Source organism: Phocoena sinus, chromosome 1, assembly GCF_008692025.1.
Source record: "Phocoena sinus isolate mPhoSin1 chromosome 1, mPhoSin1.pri, whole genome shotgun sequence".
Lineage (NCBI taxonomy): Eukaryota > Metazoa > Chordata > Mammalia > Artiodactyla > Phocoenidae > Phocoena > Phocoena sinus.
In genome coordinates, this window is record NC_045763.1 from 130,231,014 (window position 1) to 130,251,707 (window position 20,694).

At 40.5% G+C, this 20,694-nt stretch overlaps 2 protein-coding genes across 3 annotated transcripts in view; one reads left to right on the forward strand and one right to left on the reverse strand.

Annotated features, from left to right (window-relative positions):
* Positions 1 to 20,694, reverse strand: part of ANKRD45 (ankyrin repeat domain 45) — a 56,601-nt gene that overhangs the window by 24,879 nt on the left and 11,028 nt on the right. For both annotated transcript variants that reach the window (XM_032636202.1, XM_032636195.1), the window contains exon 3: positions 15,428 to 15,595. In XM_032636202.1, coding sequence (XP_032492093.1) covers positions 15,428 to 15,595 — 168 coding nt within the window. The remainder of the gene's footprint in view (positions 1 to 15,427; positions 15,596 to 20,694) is intronic.
* On the forward strand, positions 7,887 to 9,337 carry TEX50 (testis expressed 50). Its single transcript, XM_032636237.1, has 2 exons — positions 7,887 to 8,208; positions 9,123 to 9,337. Exons 1-2 carry the CDS (start codon positions 7,887 to 7,889, stop codon positions 9,335 to 9,337), a joined length of 537 nt encoding a protein of 178 aa, XP_032492128.1.

Genomic DNA, 20,694 nt, shown 5'->3' on the forward strand with positions numbered 1-20,694 from the left:
TAATTCCCTAAACTGGAATCCAAGGTTTAGGTTTTGGCTCCACTAGCTGGGTGACCTGGAGTCAGTAGTGGCCCCAGAATTTCAATACAGGATGAAGTTTAGCAGAGGAATTAGCTGGAAGAGGGGACTAAGGGACTTGTCATAGAACTGCATTTATCTAATAAGCACACCGATTTTACTAACAGCATATATTTATTTGGGGTAGCTTGGTAGAGAAAGGAGTTTACTGCAAGCATCCTCTTAATGCCACCATACCTGTCTTACTGCATTCAGGCTGCAAAATACCACAGACTATGTAGTTTATAAACAACAAACTTATTTTTCACAGTTCTGGAGGCTGGGAAGTCCAAGATCAAGCTGTCAACATGGTTGCAGTCTAGTGAAAACCCTCTTCCTTTATTGCCAGCACCTTCTCACTGTGCCCTCACATAGTGGATGGGGCTAGGGAACTCTGTGGGGACTCTTTTATAAGAACACTAATCCCATTCATGAGGGCTCCACCTTCATGTCCTAAGCATCTCCCAAAGGCCCCACTTCCTAATACCATCACATTGGGCATTAGGATTTCAACATATGAATTTGGGGGGAACACAAACTTTCAGACCATAGCAATATCTTAACCCCACTAACCTCAGTTTCTCCATCTAGAAAATGGAAGTATTATAGCACCATCCTCATAGGGTTGTTGTAAGAATTAAACACAATGTATTATAGTATAATGCACGCAGACGTCTTGACACAGTGCCTGTCACACAGTAAAGCACTCAATAAGTTTATTATGTCACTCCTCTCCTCAAAACTCTGTAAATGACTCCCAATTGACTACTGAATAAAATGTGGGGCCTTCCAAGATCTATCTAGCCACAAACTATCTTTCCAGCTTCATCCCTTGCAACATTCATCCAGAGACCCTGTCCATTATTCACCCCCTGTTCCCTCTGCTCCCAGGCTCACTCCTTCATTTCCTCAGGTCTCTGCTCGAGCATCACCTTAACAGAGAAGCCTCTCCTGATTGCCCTCTATAAAATAACACACTCTCACTTGCTGGCAACTTCATAACCCCGTTACCACTCTATTTTTCTCCGTAACACTGCATAGATAACAGATTTAGATAATTTTATTTTCTGTGTCTCCCTCCCTACCACAAAGTAAACTCCATAAACATAAAGATTGTTTTATGCCTAGTTCTGTATGTATTCTCAGCTCCTAGAACAGTATTTAGCACATAGGAGGTGCTCAATAAATATTTATAAATGGTTGTCTAAAGGTTTACACAGAATTTCTTTGCTTATTATGTTTCCTCAACCTAAAATGCCCTCTCTGCATTGCCACCCACCAAAATTCTACTCACTCTTCAAAGCTTACTTTAAAATGCACTTCTGTGAAACTTCTAATTCCCCCAGGTAGATCTCATTGTTCTATCAATTGTGACATGATTATAATCTGATTTAGCTCTGAGTTTAATCTGTCTTGTAATTTTTTCTTATCCTGTTTTTTGCTTCTACCTCTAGACTGTAGGTTCCTTAAAGGCAGAGTCTGTGTCACCTTCTTATCATATACCATGCAGCCTCACCATCTCTTTTTCACTTACCACGCCAAATTCCCCACCCCACACCCACTACCTGATAGTACCACATTGCCACCAAAAAGACATAGGTCAAAAGGGGGAGGAACTCAGCATTTGCTTGACTATTTGAAGGGAAGGACATTCCAGAATGAAAAAAGCAGAAGCAGATGCTAGGTTGTATGAAATGATACAGCTATAGCTACTTTGTAAGTCGATGTGAAAGTACCATACTTCAAAAGGGTTGGGGAGGATCTTCAAGATGGCAGAGGAGTAAGACGCGGAGATCGCCTTCCTCCCCACAAATACATCTAGAAGTGGAACAGCTCCTACAAAACACCTCCTGAATGCTGGCAGAAGACCTCAGACTTCCCAAAAGGCAAGAAACTCCCCACGTACCTGGGTAGGGCAAAAGAAAAAACAGAGACAAAAGAATAGGGATGGGACCTGCACCTCTGGGAGGGAGCTGTGAAGAAGGAAAAGTTTCCACACACTAGGAAGCCCTTTCACTGGTGGAGACGGGGGGTGGGGGGGGGGGAATGTGTGGTAAGGTTCGGAGCCACAGAGGAGAGAACAGCAACAGGGGTGCAGAGGGCAAAGTGGAGAGATTCCCGCACACAGGATCGCTGCCATCTAGCAATCACCAGCCTGAGAGGCTTGTCTGCTCACCTGCCGGCCGGGACTGGTGGGTGCTGGGAGCTGAGGCTCGGGCTTCGGAGGTCGGATCCCAGGGAGAGGACTGGGGTTGGCTGCGTGAACACAGCCTGAAGGAGGCTAGTGCGCCACAGCTAGCCGGGAGGGAGTCCGGGAAAAAGTCTGGACCTGCCTAAGAGTCAAGAGACTTTTTCTTTCCTCTTTGTTTCCTGGTGCGCGAGGAGAGGGGATTAAGAGCGCTGCTTAAAGGAGCTCCAGAGACGGGCGCGAGCCGCGGCTATGAGCGCAGACACCTGAGACGCGCATGAAATGCTAAGGATGCTACTGCAGCCACCAAGAATCCCGTGTGCAAGCACAGGTCACTATCCCCACCTGCCCTCTCGGGAGCCTTGCAGCCCACCACCGCCAGGGTCCTGGGATCAGGGACAACTTCCCCGGGAGAACACACGGGGCACCTCAGCCTATTGCAACGTCATGCCAGCCTCTGCCACAGGCTCACCCCACATTCGAATTATAACTACTGTACCCCTCCCTCCCCCCAGCCTGAGTGAGCCAGAGCCCCCTAATCAGCTGCTCCTTTAACCCCCTCCTGTCTGGGCGAAGAATAGACGCCCTCAGGCGACCTACATGCAGAGGCGGGGCCAAATCCAAAGGTGAACCCCAGGAGCTGTGTGAACAAAGAAGAGAAAGGGAAATCTCTCCCAGCAGCCTGAGGAGCAGTGCATTAAATCTCCACAATCAACTCGATGTACTCTGCAACTGTGGAATACCTGAATAGACAACAAATCGTCCCAAAATTGAGGCCGTGAACTCTGGGAACAACTGTAGACTTGGGGTTTGCTGTATGCAACAGACTAGTTTCCGATTTTTATGTTTATCTTAGTATAGTTTTCAGCACTTGTTATCATTGGTGGATTTGTTTACTGGTGTGGTTGCTCTCTTTTTTTTATTAGTTTTTAAATCTTAATAACTTATTTTATTTTATTTTTCTTTCTTTTTTTTCTCCCTTTTCTTCTGAGCGTGTGGCTAACAGGGTCTTGGTGCTCTGGCCAGGTGTCAGGCCTGAGCCTCTGAGGTAGGAGAGCCAAGTTCAGGACATTGGGCCACCAGAGACCTCCCAGCTTCACGTAATATCAATCAGCGAGAGCTCTCCCAGAGATCTCCGTCTCAACGCTAAGACCCAGCTCCGCTCAGTGACCAGCAAGCTCCACTGCTGGACACCCCATGCCAAACAGCTAGCAAAACAGGAACACAACCCCACCCGTTAGCAGAGAGGCTGCCTAAAAGCATAATAAGTTCACAGACACCCCAATACACACTACTAAATAACCAAGAGATCACTGAAGAAATCAAAGAGGAAATCAAAAAATACCTAGAAACAAATGACAATGAAAACATGACCACCCAAAACCTATGGGATACAGCAAAAGCAGTTCTAAGAGGGGAGTTTATAGCAATACAATCCTATCTCAAGAAACAAGAAAAATCTCAAACAACCTAACCTTACACCTAAAGCAATTAGAGAAAGAAGAACAAAAAAACCCCAAAGTCAGCAGAAGGAAAATAATGATAAAAATCAGATCAGAAATAAATAAAAAAATAAATGAAGGACACAATAGCAAAGATCAATAAAACTAAAAGCTGGTTCTTTGAGAATATAAACAAAATTGATAAACTGGTAGCCAGACTCAACAAGAAAAGAAGGGAAAAGACTCAAATCAATAGAATTAGAAATGAAAAAGAAGTAACAGGGGCTTCCCTGGTGGCACAGTGGTTAAGAATCCCCCTGCCAATGCAGGACACATGGGTTCGAGCCCTAATCCGAGAAGCCTGTGCTCTAGAGCCCGTGAGCCACAACTACTGAGCCCGCGCACCTAGAGCCCGTGCTCCCAACAAGAGAAGCCACCACAATGAGACGCCTGTGCACCACAACGAAGAGTAGCCCCCACTCACCGCAACCAGAGAAAACCCATGTGCAGCAACGAAGACCCAATGCAGCCAAAAATAAAATAAATAAAATAAATTTAAAAAAAAGAAGTAACAACTCACACTGCAGAAATACAAAGGATCATGACAGAATACTACAAGCAGCTATATGCCAATAAAATTGACACCTGGAAGAAATGGACATATTCTTAGAAAAGCATAACCTTCCAAAACTTAACCAGGAAGAAATAGAAAATAAAAACAGACCGGTCACAAGTAATGAAATTGAAACTGTGATTAAATATCTTCCAACAAACAAAAGCCCAGGACCAGATGGCTTCACAGGCGAATTCTATCAAACATTTAGAGAAGAGCTAACACCTATCCTTCTCAAACTCTTCCGAAATATAGCAGATGGAGGAACACTCCAAAACTCATTCTATGAGGCCACCATCACCCTGATACCAAAACCAGACAAAGATGTTACAAAGAAAGAAAAATACAGGCCAATATCACTGATGAACATAGATGCAAAAATCTTCAACAAAATACTAGCAAACAGAGTCCAACAGAACATTAAAAGGATCATACACCATGATCAAGTGGGGTTTATCCCAGGAATGGAAGGATTTTTTAACATACGCAAATCAATCAACGTGATACACCATATTAACAAATGGAAGGAGAAAAACCGTATGATAATCTCAATAGATGCAGAAGAAGCTTCTGACAAAATTCAACACCCATTTATGATAAAAACCCTCCAGTAGGCATAGAGGGAACTTACCTAAACATAATAAAGGCCATACATGACAAACCCACAGCCAACATTGTTCTCAATGGTGAAAAACTGAAAGCATTTCCCCTAAGACCAACAACAAGACAAGGTTGCCCACTCTCATCTCTCTTATTCAACATAGTTTTGGAAGTTTTAGCCACAGCAATCAGAGAAAAAAAGAAATAAAAGGAATCCAAATCGGAAAAGAAGAAATAAAACTGTCACTGTTTTCAGATAACATGATACTATACATAGAGAATCCTAAAGATGCCACCAGAAAACTACTAGAGCTAATCAACGAATTTGGCAAAGTTGCAGGATACAAAATTAATGCACAGAAATCTCTTGCATTCCTATACACTAATGATGAAAAATCTGAAAGAGAAATTAAGGGAACACTCCCATTTACCACTGCAACAAAAAGAATAAAATACCTAGGAATAAACCTACCCAAGGACACAAAAGACCTGTATGCAGAAAACTATAAGACACTGATGGAAGAAATTAAAGATGATACAAACAGATGGAGACATATACCATGTTCTTGGATTGGAAGAATCAACATTGTAAAAATGACTATACTACCCAAAGCAATCTACAGATTCAATGCAATCCCTATCAAACTACCAATGGCATTTTTCACAGAACTAGAACAAAAAATTTACAATTTGTAAGGAAACACAAAAGATCCTGAATAGCCCAAGCAATCTTGATAAAGAAAAACGGAGCTGGAGGAATCAGGCTCCTTGACTTCAGACTATACTACAAAGCTACAGTAATCAAGACAGTATAGTACTGGCACAAAAACAGAAATATAGATCAATGGAACAGGACAGAAAGCCCAGAGATAAACCTACGCACATATGTCAACTTATCTTGATAAAGGAGGCAAGAATACACAATGGAGAAAAGACAGCCTCTTCAATAAGTGGTGCTGGGAAAACTGGACAACTACATGTAAAGGAATGAAATTAGAACACTCCCTAACACCATACACAAAAATAAACTCAAAATGGATTAAAGACCTAAATGTAAGGCCAGACACTAACAAATTCTTAGAGGAAAACATAGGCATTACACTCTATGACAAAAATCACAGATCTTTTTTGACCCACCTCCTAGAGATATTGAAATAAAAATAAACAAATGGACCTAGTGAAACTTAAAAGCTTTTGCACAGCAAAGGAAACTGTAAACATGATGAAAAGACAACCCTCAGAATGGGAGAAAATATTTGCAAACGAAGCAACTGACAAAGGATTAGTTTCCAAAATATACAAGCAGCTCATGCAGCTCAGTATCAAAAAAAAACGAACAACCCAATCCAAAACTAAATAGACATTTAGAAGACCTAAATAGACATTTCTCCAAAGAATATATACAGATTGCTAACAAACACATGAAAAGATGCTCAACATCAGTAATCATTAGAGAAATGCAAATCAAAACTACAATGAGGTATCACCTCATACCAGTCAGAATGGCCATCATCAAAAAATCTACAAACAATTGGGCTTCCCTGGTGGCGCAGTGGTTGAGAGTCTGCCTGCCGACGCAGGGGACACGGGTTCGTGCCCCGGTCTGGGAAGATCCCACAAGCCGTGGAGCGGCTAGGCCCATAAGCCATGGCCGCTGAGCCTGCGCGTCCGGAGCCTGTGCTCCACAACAGGAGAGGCCACAACAGTGAGAGGCCCACGTACCGCAAAAAAAAAAAAAAAAAAAAAAATCTACAAACAATAAATGCTGGAGGGGGTGTGGAGAAAAGGGAACCCTCTTGCACTGTTGGCAGGAATGTAAATTGATACAGCCACTATGGAGAACAGTATGGAAGTTCCTTAAAAAACTAAAAATAGAACTACCATATGACCCAGCAATCTCACTACTGGGCATATAACCTGAAAAAATCACAATTCAAAAAGAGTCATGCACCACAATGTTCATTACAGCACTACTTACAATAGCCAGGACATGGAAGCAACCTAACTGTCCATCAACATGGATGGACAAAGATCCGATGAATGGATAAAGAAGATGTGGCACATATACCCAATGGAATTTTGCTCAGCCATAAAAAGAAACGAAATTCAGTTATTTGTAGTGAGGTGGACCTAGAGTCTATCATACAGAGTGAAATAAGTCAGAAAGAGAAAAACAAATACTGTACGCTAACACATATATATGGAATCTTAAAAAAAAATGGTGCTGAAGAACCTAGGGGCAGGACAGGAATAAAGACACAGACATAGAGAATGAACTTGAGTACACTGGGAGGGGAAAGGTAAGCTGGGACGAAGTGAGAGAGTGGCATGGACATATTACACTACCAAATGTAAAATAGATAGCTAGTGGGAAGCAGCCGCATAGCACAGGGAGATCAGCTCCATGCTTTGTGACCACCTAGAGGGATGGGATAGGGAGGGTGGGAGGGAGATGCAGAGATAGGGGATTTGGGAGGATATATGTATACATATAGCTGATTCACTTTGTTATACAGCAGAAACTAACACACCATTTGTAAAGCAATTATAGTCCAATAAAGATGTAAAAAAAAAAAAAAGGGTTGGAAAGGATATAGGTAAGTTGTTTCCATGAAATTCTATTAAGATAATTACAATTTAAATTTATTAGCTAGCAAAATATTAGTAAAGTATTTGTTTTTCAGAAAACTGAAGAGGCTCAAACTATTCTGGAAAAAAACAAGAAAAAGTGTTCCTAAGAAATCCAAGGGGATTGGCTAGGCAACACCTTTTCAGTCCAGTGTGGTTCTCTATGACATCACTGAATTTATCCCTGAATCACTATGACTGATGATGTTACAGTGATCATCAGTGTATATTTTGCTGACTAGCAAAAGTATCTTCAGTGCTTTGACTGGAACACCATGTTAACTAATACTCAGGGCATTTCTGCTCTCTCTGTAACCAATTTTTGACTATAAATGCTTTTTCCATTTGAGAAAGAAAGATGCCTTCTCAAGGACTATCCCTGATTTTTCCTCTGTTGTTTATCTGCTTCTTCAGGGAGAGCTTCTGCATTTGTGATGGTACTACCTGGACAAAGGTTGGATGGGAGATTTTTCCAGAAGAAACGCATCATTTGAAAGTTAAGCCTTCTCCATCTCACCGTCTACCTTACCCTCTGAACAAACTATGCTGCAATTTTGCTAGTATGGATATATTTCAGTGTCTTTTACATCTTATTTATATTTTAGTACAAGTTCTCTTTTCAATCCTGTCTGTTTTATCTGCTCATTACCTGTGGGTGAAATGGAAGAAACACAAAAAAAAGGTGAATTAGTGATGCAAATAATAATAGTTATAGACTATCAAAGAGTTTTAAAAGATAAGATTATCATCTTCTTTGAGAGAAAGAACCATGTCTTATTCTTCTTCATAACCTCCCCAATTTCCACCATTCATCCCCAGCATGTAGCAGTTTCTTGCATATCTCAGGTGTTCAGCAAAGGTGTACTCAATTAGAAGGTCCTTAAAATAACCTATTAATTTTAGATAGATTAAGTTACGAAACACACCAAGAAAGTAGGAGCTACAGTGAATAGAATGCATAGGAAGTGAAGGTATCTGTCTGGGCCCTTAGGTAAGTCACTGTATCTTTCTCAGCTGCCTGATCCATAAAATTAAGGATATGGAACGACATTTTGTTAGATCCCTTCCCGATCTGTCTAAGAAAGCTAAGTATACAAAAGTCGGTATGTATTTTTTTAATGGACTGCAAACTAATTTCTAATTTTAGTATAACTTTCTGGAAAATAGCACTCTTAAACTAATTTCCCACTTTGCCAGTGACACCATATTTTGAGGCAAACTTAAAAGCTCATTGACCTTCACAACAATTAGATATTTATAAAATGACTATGACTTTAGCACATTATACCTTAAGGTTGTTTAGTAAAGGAAAATATTTTACTAATATTCAAATAATTCCTCCCAGCAGAATGCTCTAATCACAGGAAGTACTTATTAAATGTTTCCCGATGGTGATAATGATCGCTATAACCTTATACAAAAGCATATAAAAAAGAACATTTCTTCTGCATTTATACCTTTCATCTACAGTAACTTTTTCTTTGCATAAATAACTAACATGTGGTATTTGGAGTTTAAGTGTATATATCCAGAAAACAAATTTAATTTGAACTATAGTAATAAAAAAATCTCTAATATGTTTTTTTCTCCTTTTAACTGAAGAAACAAGCCTCCTTAGATACAGCTGGTAATGATCTAGAAAGCCAGCCCATCTATGACATTGACCAAATACTCTGCAGACCGGTGGCCACAACATCAATGATCACCAAGTACCTGAATCAGGTGTCCCATCATCCTCCAGCTAAGAAAGTCAAGCACCAAAAACTAAAGGGGAAGAAGAGTGAAAGAGAAGGAGCCAGAGGATACTAGACATATCCATATGCAAATATAGCTCAGTCCATTATGAAGACTACACAAGAAATCTATTGCGAGAACTCATGTAAGGACAAAAATGGTTCTTTGGCATCCTTTGTAAATTTTTTGCCAGGTTCTTTAAGGAAACCTTCCAACAAAGTCTGGATTGAACAGTTATTTCTATTCAGCTAAAACGGCTCCATACTCACTAAAAGTAATGGGGAAAGACTGTATACGATCACTGCTTCATGTTTAAGTGCTTTGTCCTTTTCAGTGCGTTCGATTACTAATCATTAAGCAATCTGTAGAACAGAATCTCCATTTAGTGTTTCAGTAAATCTCTGATTTAAATAATATTTGTGATTTTTCTTAGTTTCCTGAGCAAATTTTATGGCCACACTGAGACGTTTAATTTCCCATCTCATATTGTTAAAATGGTACGGAAATACTAAGGAACAGATTAATTTTTTAAAGTATAAATGTTTCCATTTTCAGTAAAATAAATGAGGAATTAAGTATCAACACTTTTTTAATTTCAAGCTTTTGTTGATAAGATGCCTCAGTTTTTAAAAATATTCCACACTTTTGTTGATCAGTCACCTCAATTTTTTTTTAAAGTATGGTTTCCATATTTTCCAAACAAAAGCTGAGAGACTGGTCTGAGACTAGGACAGATTTTCTTAACAACATGTTGAAGAATCCCAGAAAAATATACCAGATCTATAATATACCTCCCATCAATATAAGGGGAAAAAAACTTTTAAAAAAACAATCTTTTGTACAGTAATAGATAATGCTACAGTCTTTATAAATAACAGAAGAGAACAGTGCCTGCCTTGGGTTATTGTGGATTATTAGAAGTTTGTTTATGGTTCCACTTTCCACTCCCCTCCTTACTTCCACTCTTCCCTAACCACAACCCTACTCCCACATGTCCATGAATGTCTGCTCCATACCTTCAGAGCTCTGAACTGTCAACTAATTCCCTCTAAGAGAACACTGATATGTATCTCTATTAATGGAGGACCCTTGAACACTTCAAAAGTCTACGAACCTCGAAGACCCAATGAAATTTATCTCTAATAGTCAAATTTTCAGTAGTATAGAGGAGTCTCTTGGGTCGGGAGTCCTCAGCCCCGTAAACCTCTCATCATTAGAGCAAGAAATGGAAGTGGTTTATACTCTTGTTCAGTCTGAATTAAACAAATGTTACATTTTATGTTGCGTAGTTTGTGTTTTGACATTTCACAGCTACATTACCATGAAGCGCCAATCCTTGCAATCCCATCATTGATCTGGAAACAGAAGACTAGTTTATAGTATTATAGTCTTCTTATCTTCATCACTAGGAAATGGTAGGTCTAATTCCCCTAAGACTGTAAGGACCAAAACTAAACAGATGGACATGAGGGAGATGGAAAGTGGGGCAGGCACGTGGCCTTTAGCATGACCGTTGGCTTGACGGTTAGAGGTCCCGCTCTGCCAACAGTCAGCCTCACAGTGGTCCTCATAGCAGAGAGTGCAGTGAGAGGTGGATCGCATCCTTCTCCCTCGGGCCCTCCAGGCCCTCTGGCTTCGGGCCTGGCGGGTGAGCTGGGAGGCCCAGGGACAGGCTGAGGGCTATGTCCCGCAGAGCTCCAGAGCACTCGCCAAAGCCGCCCACTGGCCAGGCCCAGGCCTGGAAGCAGCAACGAATCTTTCCCCCATCCCCACCTCTTCGACCAAAGGGCGGTGACATCTCCATGGGTCCCGGCCACTGTTTGGGTGCCCTGAGGAGTCAGAGGGCCACTTGGGTCCTGGGCACCTGGCTTCCTCAGTGATGACGGCTGGGCAGGCTCTGGAGACCTGGCCCTAAGGGTTCCGCCAGCTGAGATCTGCCTCCTCAGCCGGGGCTGGGCACTGGCGGGAGGACTCAGACTGGGTGCTGGACAAACGCTCCCCGGCAGGGTAACCGGATCATGCAGGGACCCCTCCTCTTGGCCAGGCCTGGACCTCAGAGGATGAAAGTACAGCCTTGGGACCTTGCCCTTGTCAGAACACAGAATAATGTTTATTTTGGTGGAGGTTTACAGGAACATCGTGACCTGACCATGACCTGACCTCAAGAACAAAGAATCTGACACCAAGACGTTTGCAACAACTAACCATGGCCCTCCCTCACCTTTCCTATAAAAGGGCTTTACTGAAAGCTTTCAGGGAGTTCAGGGTTTTTAAGGTATAAGCCAGCCATCTCCTTGCATGGCCCTGCAATAAACCTTTCTGTGCTCCAAACTCCAACGTTTTGGTATTGTTTGGCCTCACCGCATGTCAGACACAGGGACTTGCATTTGGTAACAAAACCAATGAAACTTAACACCATAAGCCCCAAACTTTCAGAAAAGTTACAGCAAAATTTGTTCCTGGATTGTGTTTTCTAAATGCCATGGGTCATTCTTCAAAAATGGATTTTACACAGAACTAGAACAAAAAATTTCACAATTTGTATGGAAACACAAAAGACCCCAAATAGCCAAAGCAAACTTGAGAACAAAAAATGGAGCTGGAGGAATCAGGCTCCCTGACTTCAGACTACACTACAAAGCTACAGTAATCAAGACAGCATGGTACTGGCACAGAAACAGAAATATAGATCAATGGAACAGGATAGAAAGCCCAGAGATAAACCCATGCACATATGGTCACCATATCTTTGATAAAGGAGGCAAGAATATACAGTGGAGAAAAGACAGCCTCTTCAATAAGTGGTGCTGGGAAAATTGGACAGGTACATGTAAAAGTATGAGATTAGAACACTCCCTAACACCATACACAAAAATAAGCTCAAAATGGATTAAAGACCTAACTGTAAGGCCAGACACTATCAAACTCTTAGAGGAAAACATAGGCAGAATGCTCTATGACATAAATCACAGCAAGATCCTTTTTGACCCACCTCCTAGAGAAATGGAAATAAAAACAAAAGTAAACAAATGGAACCTAATGAAACTTAAAAGCTTTTGCATAGCAAAGGAAACCATAAACATGACGAAAAGACAACCCTCAGAATGGGAGAAAATATTTGCAAATGAAGCAACTGACAAAGGATTAATCTCCAAAATTTACAAGCAGCTCATGCAGCTCAATAACAAAACAACAAACAGCCCAATCCAAAAATGGGCAGAAGACCTAAATAGGGGCTTCCCTGGTGGCGCGGTGGTTGGGAGTCCGCCTGCCGATGCAGGGGACGTGGGTTCGTGCCCCGGTCCGGGAGGATCCCACATGCCGCGGAGCGGCTGGGCCCCTGAGCCATGGCCGCTGAGTCTGCGCGTCCGGAGCCTGTGCTCTGCAAGGGGAGAGGCCACAGCAGTGAGAGGCCCGCGTACCACAAAAAAAAAACACAAAAAACTACAAACAATAAATGCTGGAGAGGGTGTGGAGAAAAGGGAACACTCTTGCACTGCTGGTGGGAATGTAAATTGATACAGCTACTATGGAGAACAGTATGGAGGTTCCTTAAAAAACTACAAATAGAACTACCATATGACCCAGCAATCCCACTACTGGGCATATACCCTGAGAAAACCATAATTCAAAAACAGTCATGTACCAAAATGTTCATTGCAGCTCTATTTACAATAGCCAGGACATGGAAGCAACCTAAGTGTCCATCATCGGATGAATGGATAAAGAAGATGTGGCACATATATACAATGGAATATTACTCAGCCATAAAAAGAAATGAAATTGAGTTATTTGTAGTGAGGTGGATGGACCTAGAGTCTGTCATACAGAGTGAAGTAAGTCAGAAAGAGAAAAATAAATACCGTATGCTAACACATATATATGGAATCTAAGAAAAAAAAATGGTCGTGAAGAACCTAGGGGTAAGATGGGAATAAAGACACAGACCTACTAGAGAATGGACTTGAGGATATGGGGAGGGGAAAGGGTAAGCTGTGACAAAGTGAGAGAGTGGCATGGACATATATACACTACCAAATGTAAAATAGATAGCTAGTGGGAAGCAGCCGCATAGCACAGGGAGATCAGCTCGGTGCTTTGTGACCACATAGAGGGGTGGGATAGGGAGGGTGGAAGGGAGGGAGACGCAAGAGAGAAGAGATATGGGAACATATGTATATGTATAACTGATTAACTTTGTTATAAAGCAGAAACTAACACACCATTGTAAAGCAATTATACTCCAATAAAGGTGTTTAAAAAAAAAGGATTTTAAATTATATAATGTGAATTTCACCTACAATAACTATTCATGAAGGGATCAATTAAATTCTTCACTATTTTTTTTTGCATATATATATATATAAAATCACAAAATCTAAGGTATTGACAGAAATAATGCCCCTAGAAAATATTCAATACAAGTGGACAATTACGTATAAAATAATCTACAAAGTATAACTCATCTTTTTCTTTCTGAATATGCTACCTTCCCTCAATTTCCTTACTTCTATTAATTCTCCCAGTATCCTTCTCATTTTACTAATAAGCAAGCTCCTTATGGCTGCCATATGAATCTTCCTAAATATCACTCTAAACCTCTTCCTCGTCTACGTAAAATCTTTCAGTGGCTTCCAACAGCTACAGAAATGAAATCACCTTAGCCTGACATTTGGGAGTATAATCTGACTGTAATAATAGTTGTATCATTCTTCGAGTGTGATCACATACCAGGCGTTGTGCTAAGTGCTTAATATCTTCTCATCTCATTCTCACAATGACGCCCGCAAGAGGTAAGAACTATTATTGGCTCCCTTTTCTGGAAATTAAGACTGAAGTATAAAGAATTTAAGTATTTTGTCCAAGGTCACATAGGTTTCAAGTAGAGACACCAGTATTTAAACTCAAGCAATCTGATTCAAAAGCCCATGTACTTCTGCCTGTGCTGTAGCCTAGCTGTGTAAATTATGACTTGCTATTCTAGTAAGGCAATCTCATCACTTTTTCCCCAACATGTCACTTTCATTCATAAGATTTTGCTCACACCCTTTCCCCTTACACTGTGTATGAAAATCCCACCCTTTCTTCAAGGCCCACCTCAACTCCACCATGCTCTGATTTCATGTTCTCTGACCACCCCACAGCATGTACCACCTGCTCTGCCTCTTTTAACCCTTAATTATAGTCTTTCTGATATCGTTATTTAACTCTAGAGTGTGTCTACAGGTTATCATCCCTCGCCTAACAAATGTCCAGAGGGCAGGAACAATTAATTGTACCACAACGGTGCTATGCTCATAGTGGGCATTTAATAAATGCTTGCTAAAAAAACACAATGCAGGTAACTACGTAAAATGAATGCCATGAACTTCCTTAGTACTAGTTTTTTAACCAATGTTTGTATGCCTACATAATTACACAGGTATATCTTCATGAAATCTCTAAGCTCTATTCTACAGGATTATGGAAATGATGCAAGAAAAATATTAGTGAAACTCAAAACAGTACATAGTTTTTTGACCTTTGATTAAAGCATAACATACATATAGAAAAGTGCAAAATTTGTAAGTGTACAGCTCAGTGAATTTTCACAAATGAGCACACCCTGTAAACAGCAACCAAATTAAGAAAAAAATATTATGCCCCAGAAGTCCCCCTCATGCCACAGTGATACCTGCTATTCTGACTTCTACCACCATAGATTAATTTTGCCTAGCAAACCATTTTAAATTATTACAATTGTTTCTACCTGGGGAATCAAATATATTCCTCAAGTATGCCATTTTTTTTAAACATTTAAGAAATGGTCCACTCTGCCTAGGTCTCTCAGAAAATGGCCTTGAACATATTTTATACACATATTCTTATAGAAAATTATTGGTGAAATTGTTAGAAGGTGATAAATCAACCAGCTTCCAACCAATATAGTTTCTATTAAGTACAATGTTTTAGGCCAATAGCAAAATAGCAACAACAACAACAACAAAAAAGGCAGATTTCACATATTATCACCACCAGTGACTATGGTTAGGCCTACAAATAAAACATCTTGATAGAAGGTGAAAATGTTAATCACCTCTTTGCTTTGTTAAATACATAGCCTATAACCCTGTAACTTGAGTCAGTTTTCTACTTTCTACTTTCTCTACCTTGTGAGCTCCTTACCTGCCCAGTCCAGGAACTCAACACACTCAGTCTGGGAATACCGAGCAGCAACATCTCGAGCTCGCTCTTCCTGGAAGTTCAGAGATTCTATATCAACATCCAATTCCACCAGTGCTTTCAAAGTTTCCAAACGACCCCAGGCTGCAGCACAGTGTAGGAGTGTGTAACCTAACAAATAGAATGAGGATGGTCAGGTCAAGAAGACTGCGCTGTTTTAGGCTATTTTATGGACTAGAAGATCACAATGGCAATCAGGTATTGAACAATTACTACAGGCTAGGCACTATTCTAAGTGCTTTACATACAGTAAATTCATTTAGTTCATAAAAACCCCATGAGGTCAGAACTATTATAATCCCTATTTTACAGATAAGGAAACAGAGGTCCAGAGAAGCTAAACTTGCCCAAGGAACACAGCCAATAAATGATGAACACAAGGCACCAACACAGGCAATCTGAACTCTGAGCTCTTCAACATCTTCTTAAGGAAGATGGCAATCTCCCTAACAGTCATCTACTGGAACACAATTAGACCTATGACTTTAGCCTAAGGAATCTGCATCAACTCTAATTACTCTATTATTGCTAACACAATCATACAAATTACTACAACTGGTATGCCTTTGGTTTGGAAATTAATCATTTGAATTAAAATGGAAATTATGACCTATCCAATTAGAAAGTTATTTCTAAGATTTACTGAGGCAACTACCATGAGATATAATTGTAAAGGTGAAAAACATGGGCAGCATCTTTAAAATGTTTTCAGACTGGTTTAAAAAAATCAAGTCAGGGCTCCCCTGGTGGCGCAGTGGTTGAGAGTCCGCCTGCCGATGCAGGGGACACGGGTTCGTGCCCCGGTCCGGGAAGATCCCACATGCCGCGGAGCGGCTGGGCCTGTGAGCCATGGCTGCCGAGCCTGCGCGTCCGGAGCCTGTGCTCCGCGACGGGAGAGGCCACGACAGTGAGAGGCCCGCGTACCACAAAAAAAAAAAAAAAAAAAAAAAAAATCAAGTCAAAACTGATTGTTTTAACTTACCCACGAGGATACATTTGTGATTCACTTAACTTGGCCAAAGAGGCATGCAGTACCACAAGAAGAGTTGAGCAGAAGAATGAACTAGCATGTATTAAATGTATTAAGTACTAGGTACTTTATGGGCTACTACTTCATTTAATCCTTCCACTAACACTATGAGGTAGGTATTATCAGCCCCATTAAAGGATACAGAGGAAAGTGCAGATCAGAAAGACTATACCTTGCCCAAGGCCACACTGGTAGTAAGCAGCCAAAGCAAAATCAAACCCAGATCTGTTGCCAAATAAAAGGTTTATAAGGAAAAGGAAATAGCACTCAAATGTTTGCCACTGGTTAGAGTAGGGAAAGAGAGAGCAAGGACTCCTCCACTTCCTTCCAGAAACCTCCCCCTTGGCTCCCTATTTACCACATTCCCACAGTCCTGGGTCTCAGACCAAGTTGTAAACTATCTTTGTCTTGAGGCTATCACAACCAGAAGGGATAATAAAGAATTAATAAGGAATCAAAAGGAGCATGAAGTAAGCTACTCCAGGGTCAGCCAAAAGTGGAATTACCTCCCCTCTTTGGCCCAACTCTTTTTTTTAATGTTACAACAGTGAGACATTTCAGAACACCAAGAGATAAAGACTGGCCCAAGAATGTGACCATGGCTTTAGCCCCTACAAAATGGAGGGCCAAGAAATACCCAGATACCAACCCTCATTGTTCCTGCCTTCCGAAGATGCATTTCTTCAGCCAAACGGCCCAGGGCCCCTGGTTTGCTGGGAGAGGGGGACACTATCTACGGAAAAGACACTGCAATAGCAGGAGCAGGAGGCCATTCCAAATGAGATATTCTGGGTCCTGATATTGCTTTTCTCAAGGCTGAAGTTACAGGCCAGGTCAGCAATAACATCTAAATTTTTTTTCCTATTTTTTAATATACATAGTTTAAAAACAAGAAAACATGCTTTCTAAACAGACACAGGCTTTGACCAAGGAATTTAAAACCTAAGGGTTTAAACCATGGGTTTAAAAAAACCATTGTATGTTTTCTTTTTCCCCTCGTGAGAGATGGTGTGTTTTCTAGAAGAAAACACACAGATCTTTGTACTATATGAACCCCATAGCCTTCCCAGGAAAAGAAGAACATTTAAATAAGATGATTTCAAAAGCATCCAGACAAGAAGGGGATTTTCCTAAAGTTCTCCCATAATATTGGCAATGAGTATTTGATCCCAGAAGGGAGATACAGAAGGCTACATTTAGAAATCCCAGTAGGAAGAAAGGGACCATAAATGGAATTCTGAAAAATTGGGATTGGTTCAAAGAGAAAAATAATTTCTTTGTGGAAGACTACTGGTTACTAAATAGAGAGAGTCAACTGAGTAGACAGTTCACAGTAAGGCAAAAGATCAGACAAGAAGAAAAGTAATCTTTTTCCTCTATGCAGGCACTGTTGTGTGTGCTTCACAAGTATCAACTCATTTAATCCTCACTACAATCCTATGACGTAGGCACGAGTATTTTTCTCATTTATAGATGAGGAAACAAAAGCATGGAGAGGATAAGTACTTTTCTCAAGGTTGCTATAAATTGATGAAGGTCATTAATAAGGTCAAAATCCAAAAACTCCGATGATGATAGTCACAAACAAGTAATAGGCCATGGAACAAAATACTCACCTACCTAGAATATTTTTCACAATCTGCGTACCACCAGCAGTACCAGACTCTTTGAATTCCCCAAATCCTGTTGTTTCACGTCTCTACAACTTTGCATATGCTGCTTTTTTCTGACTGATACAGTAATTACAGTAGCAAAATAAAAAATAGAAGTATAAATTTTATATTTACTTAGCATTAATACTGGTATTTTGTAAAACTGAGTTCAGAATTCATTTTTTAATTAGTGTAACTAATACACTTTATTTTTTATTTATTTATTTACTTTTTATTTATTTTTTGGCTGCGTTGGGTCTTCATTGTTGCATGCAGGCTTCCTCTAGTTGTGGTGAGCGAGGGCTACTCTTTGTTGCAGTGCACGGGCTTCTCATTGCGGTGGCTTCTCTTGTTGTGGAGCACAGGCTCTAGGCATGCGGGCTTCAGTAGTTGTGGCACACGGGCTCAGTAGTTGTGGCACATGGGCTTAGTTGCTCCATGGCATGTGGGATCTTCCCAGACCAGGGCTCAAACCCGTGCTCCCTGCATTGGCAGGTGGATTCTTAACCGTGGTGCCACCAGGGAAGCCCACTAATACACTTTAAATACAAAAATGTATAAGCATAAGATATCAGATAAAAGCATAACTACCAAATAGGAATATTAAGTATATATTGTCATTCTATTAGCAATATAAATTGTCAGATAAAACAAATCAAAATTAAAGATTATAAAACAAATACTAGGGACTTCCCTGGTGGTACCGTGGTTAAGAATCCGCCTGCCAATGCAGGGGACACGGGCTCGAGCCCTGGTCCGGGAAGATCCCATATGCTGCAAAGCAACTAAGCCCTTGCGCCACAGCTACTGAGCCCACATGCCACAACTACTGAAGCCCGCGTGCCTAGAGCCTGTGCTCTGCAACAATAGAAGCCACTGCAATGTGAAGCCCATGCACCACAACGAAGAGTAGCCCCCACTCACCACAACTAGAGAAAGCCCACGCAGCAACGAAGACCCAATGCAGCCAAAAACTAATTAATTAATTAATTTAAAAAAACACAAATACTATAAAAATGAAGAAACTATAATCATGAAAATTGCAAATAAAACATTATTTGATTTTTTAAGTGTGTCAATGGTATCAACAGGATATTTCTGTACAAATTTTTTCAGCTACTGAAGTTTTTCTCACTCAACATTAGTTGGAAGTAGTTATAAACCAATACCAAATATTTTCCTTCGAATTACCTCAACTCTAATTTTAAAAGAGAGAGATATCTCCGAACAGCTTTTTGCTTTTTTGATAGAACTGCAATCTTTTTATTGAGAGTAAGTTGTAATCTTTATCGCCAAAGAAAACATTGCTGGTTCATATTTGTCTTTTTTAGTTTCCACATATACAGAGAGAGATTCCATTTCAGTTTCCTGATCAATTTCAAAACTATGAGATTCACATTGTACTTGTTTGGGAAGTTTGTGAACTTAAGAATTATTCTTACAATAGAAATTTTGTAATACCACAATATGGACCGTTTAAGTTTGTAATCTTCAGTTTGTCTTTTTATATACACTGAGCAATTAAATCATTGAAATTATTCTCAACCCATAAATGACTCTGATTTCATATTTTTTAAATACCAAATAAAACTATTATACCTATAAAAAGGCCAGTATTTCATTACCTAAAATAGTGGGTAAGTACACCAGAATAACAACAATATTGTAACACTAAAATCTGTTACTATACTGCCTGCCATGACCAATCCTTCAACCTCCTTTGTCTGGTAAACTCTTGGTCATTCTTCAAGATTCAATATATTGGACTTCCGTGGCAGTCCAGTGGTTAAGATCCCGCGCTTCCACTGCAGGGGGCGCGGGTTCGATCCCTGGTCAGGCAACTAAGATCCCGCATGCTGCGTGGTGCAGCCAAAAAAAAGATTCAATATAGCGCCTCCTCTGTGAAGCCTTCCTTGACCATGTCCAACACTTCCACGTAAAGTTGACTAATCTCTCCTCTGAGCTATCACTGTACCTTGTCCCACTGTATATTAATTATCTATTTACACATCTGTTTTCTGCTAAACTGTGAACTTGTCCAAGTTTGTTGAATTCATTCATCTTTCCCAAGTTCCCAGCACAAGACCTAGCTAGTCCTCCATCCTTAACAAATGTTTGCTGATTGTATGGAAAGACAGAGTTTAAAACAGTAATTAGTTCTGATCATGCCTGTTTGAGTATGGCCAGGTTTAGAGACCAAAGCCTTGCCAGAACCAGAGGAGGTTCCACCATCAATAAACTGCAAACTGCACACACCTGTCCTTGGCTCAAACAGAAAAAAAGGTACTTCCCAATACACCAGAAGTCAGTAGTACAGAGAGCTGAAACTGTAAGAACTGTTTCATTCTCCTCCCTTTGGATCAAAAGTGTCCAATTCTTCAGTATTTAAAATGAAAGGAAATCCTGAAAGCAAATGTGATCCATCAATCACCTGGAAAATCATTTTCCTTCCTATCCATCTGAGTATCATCCACAAATAAATGGCATACATCTTCTTACTTTAGAGATATCTACCTGCAGTTCTTCAA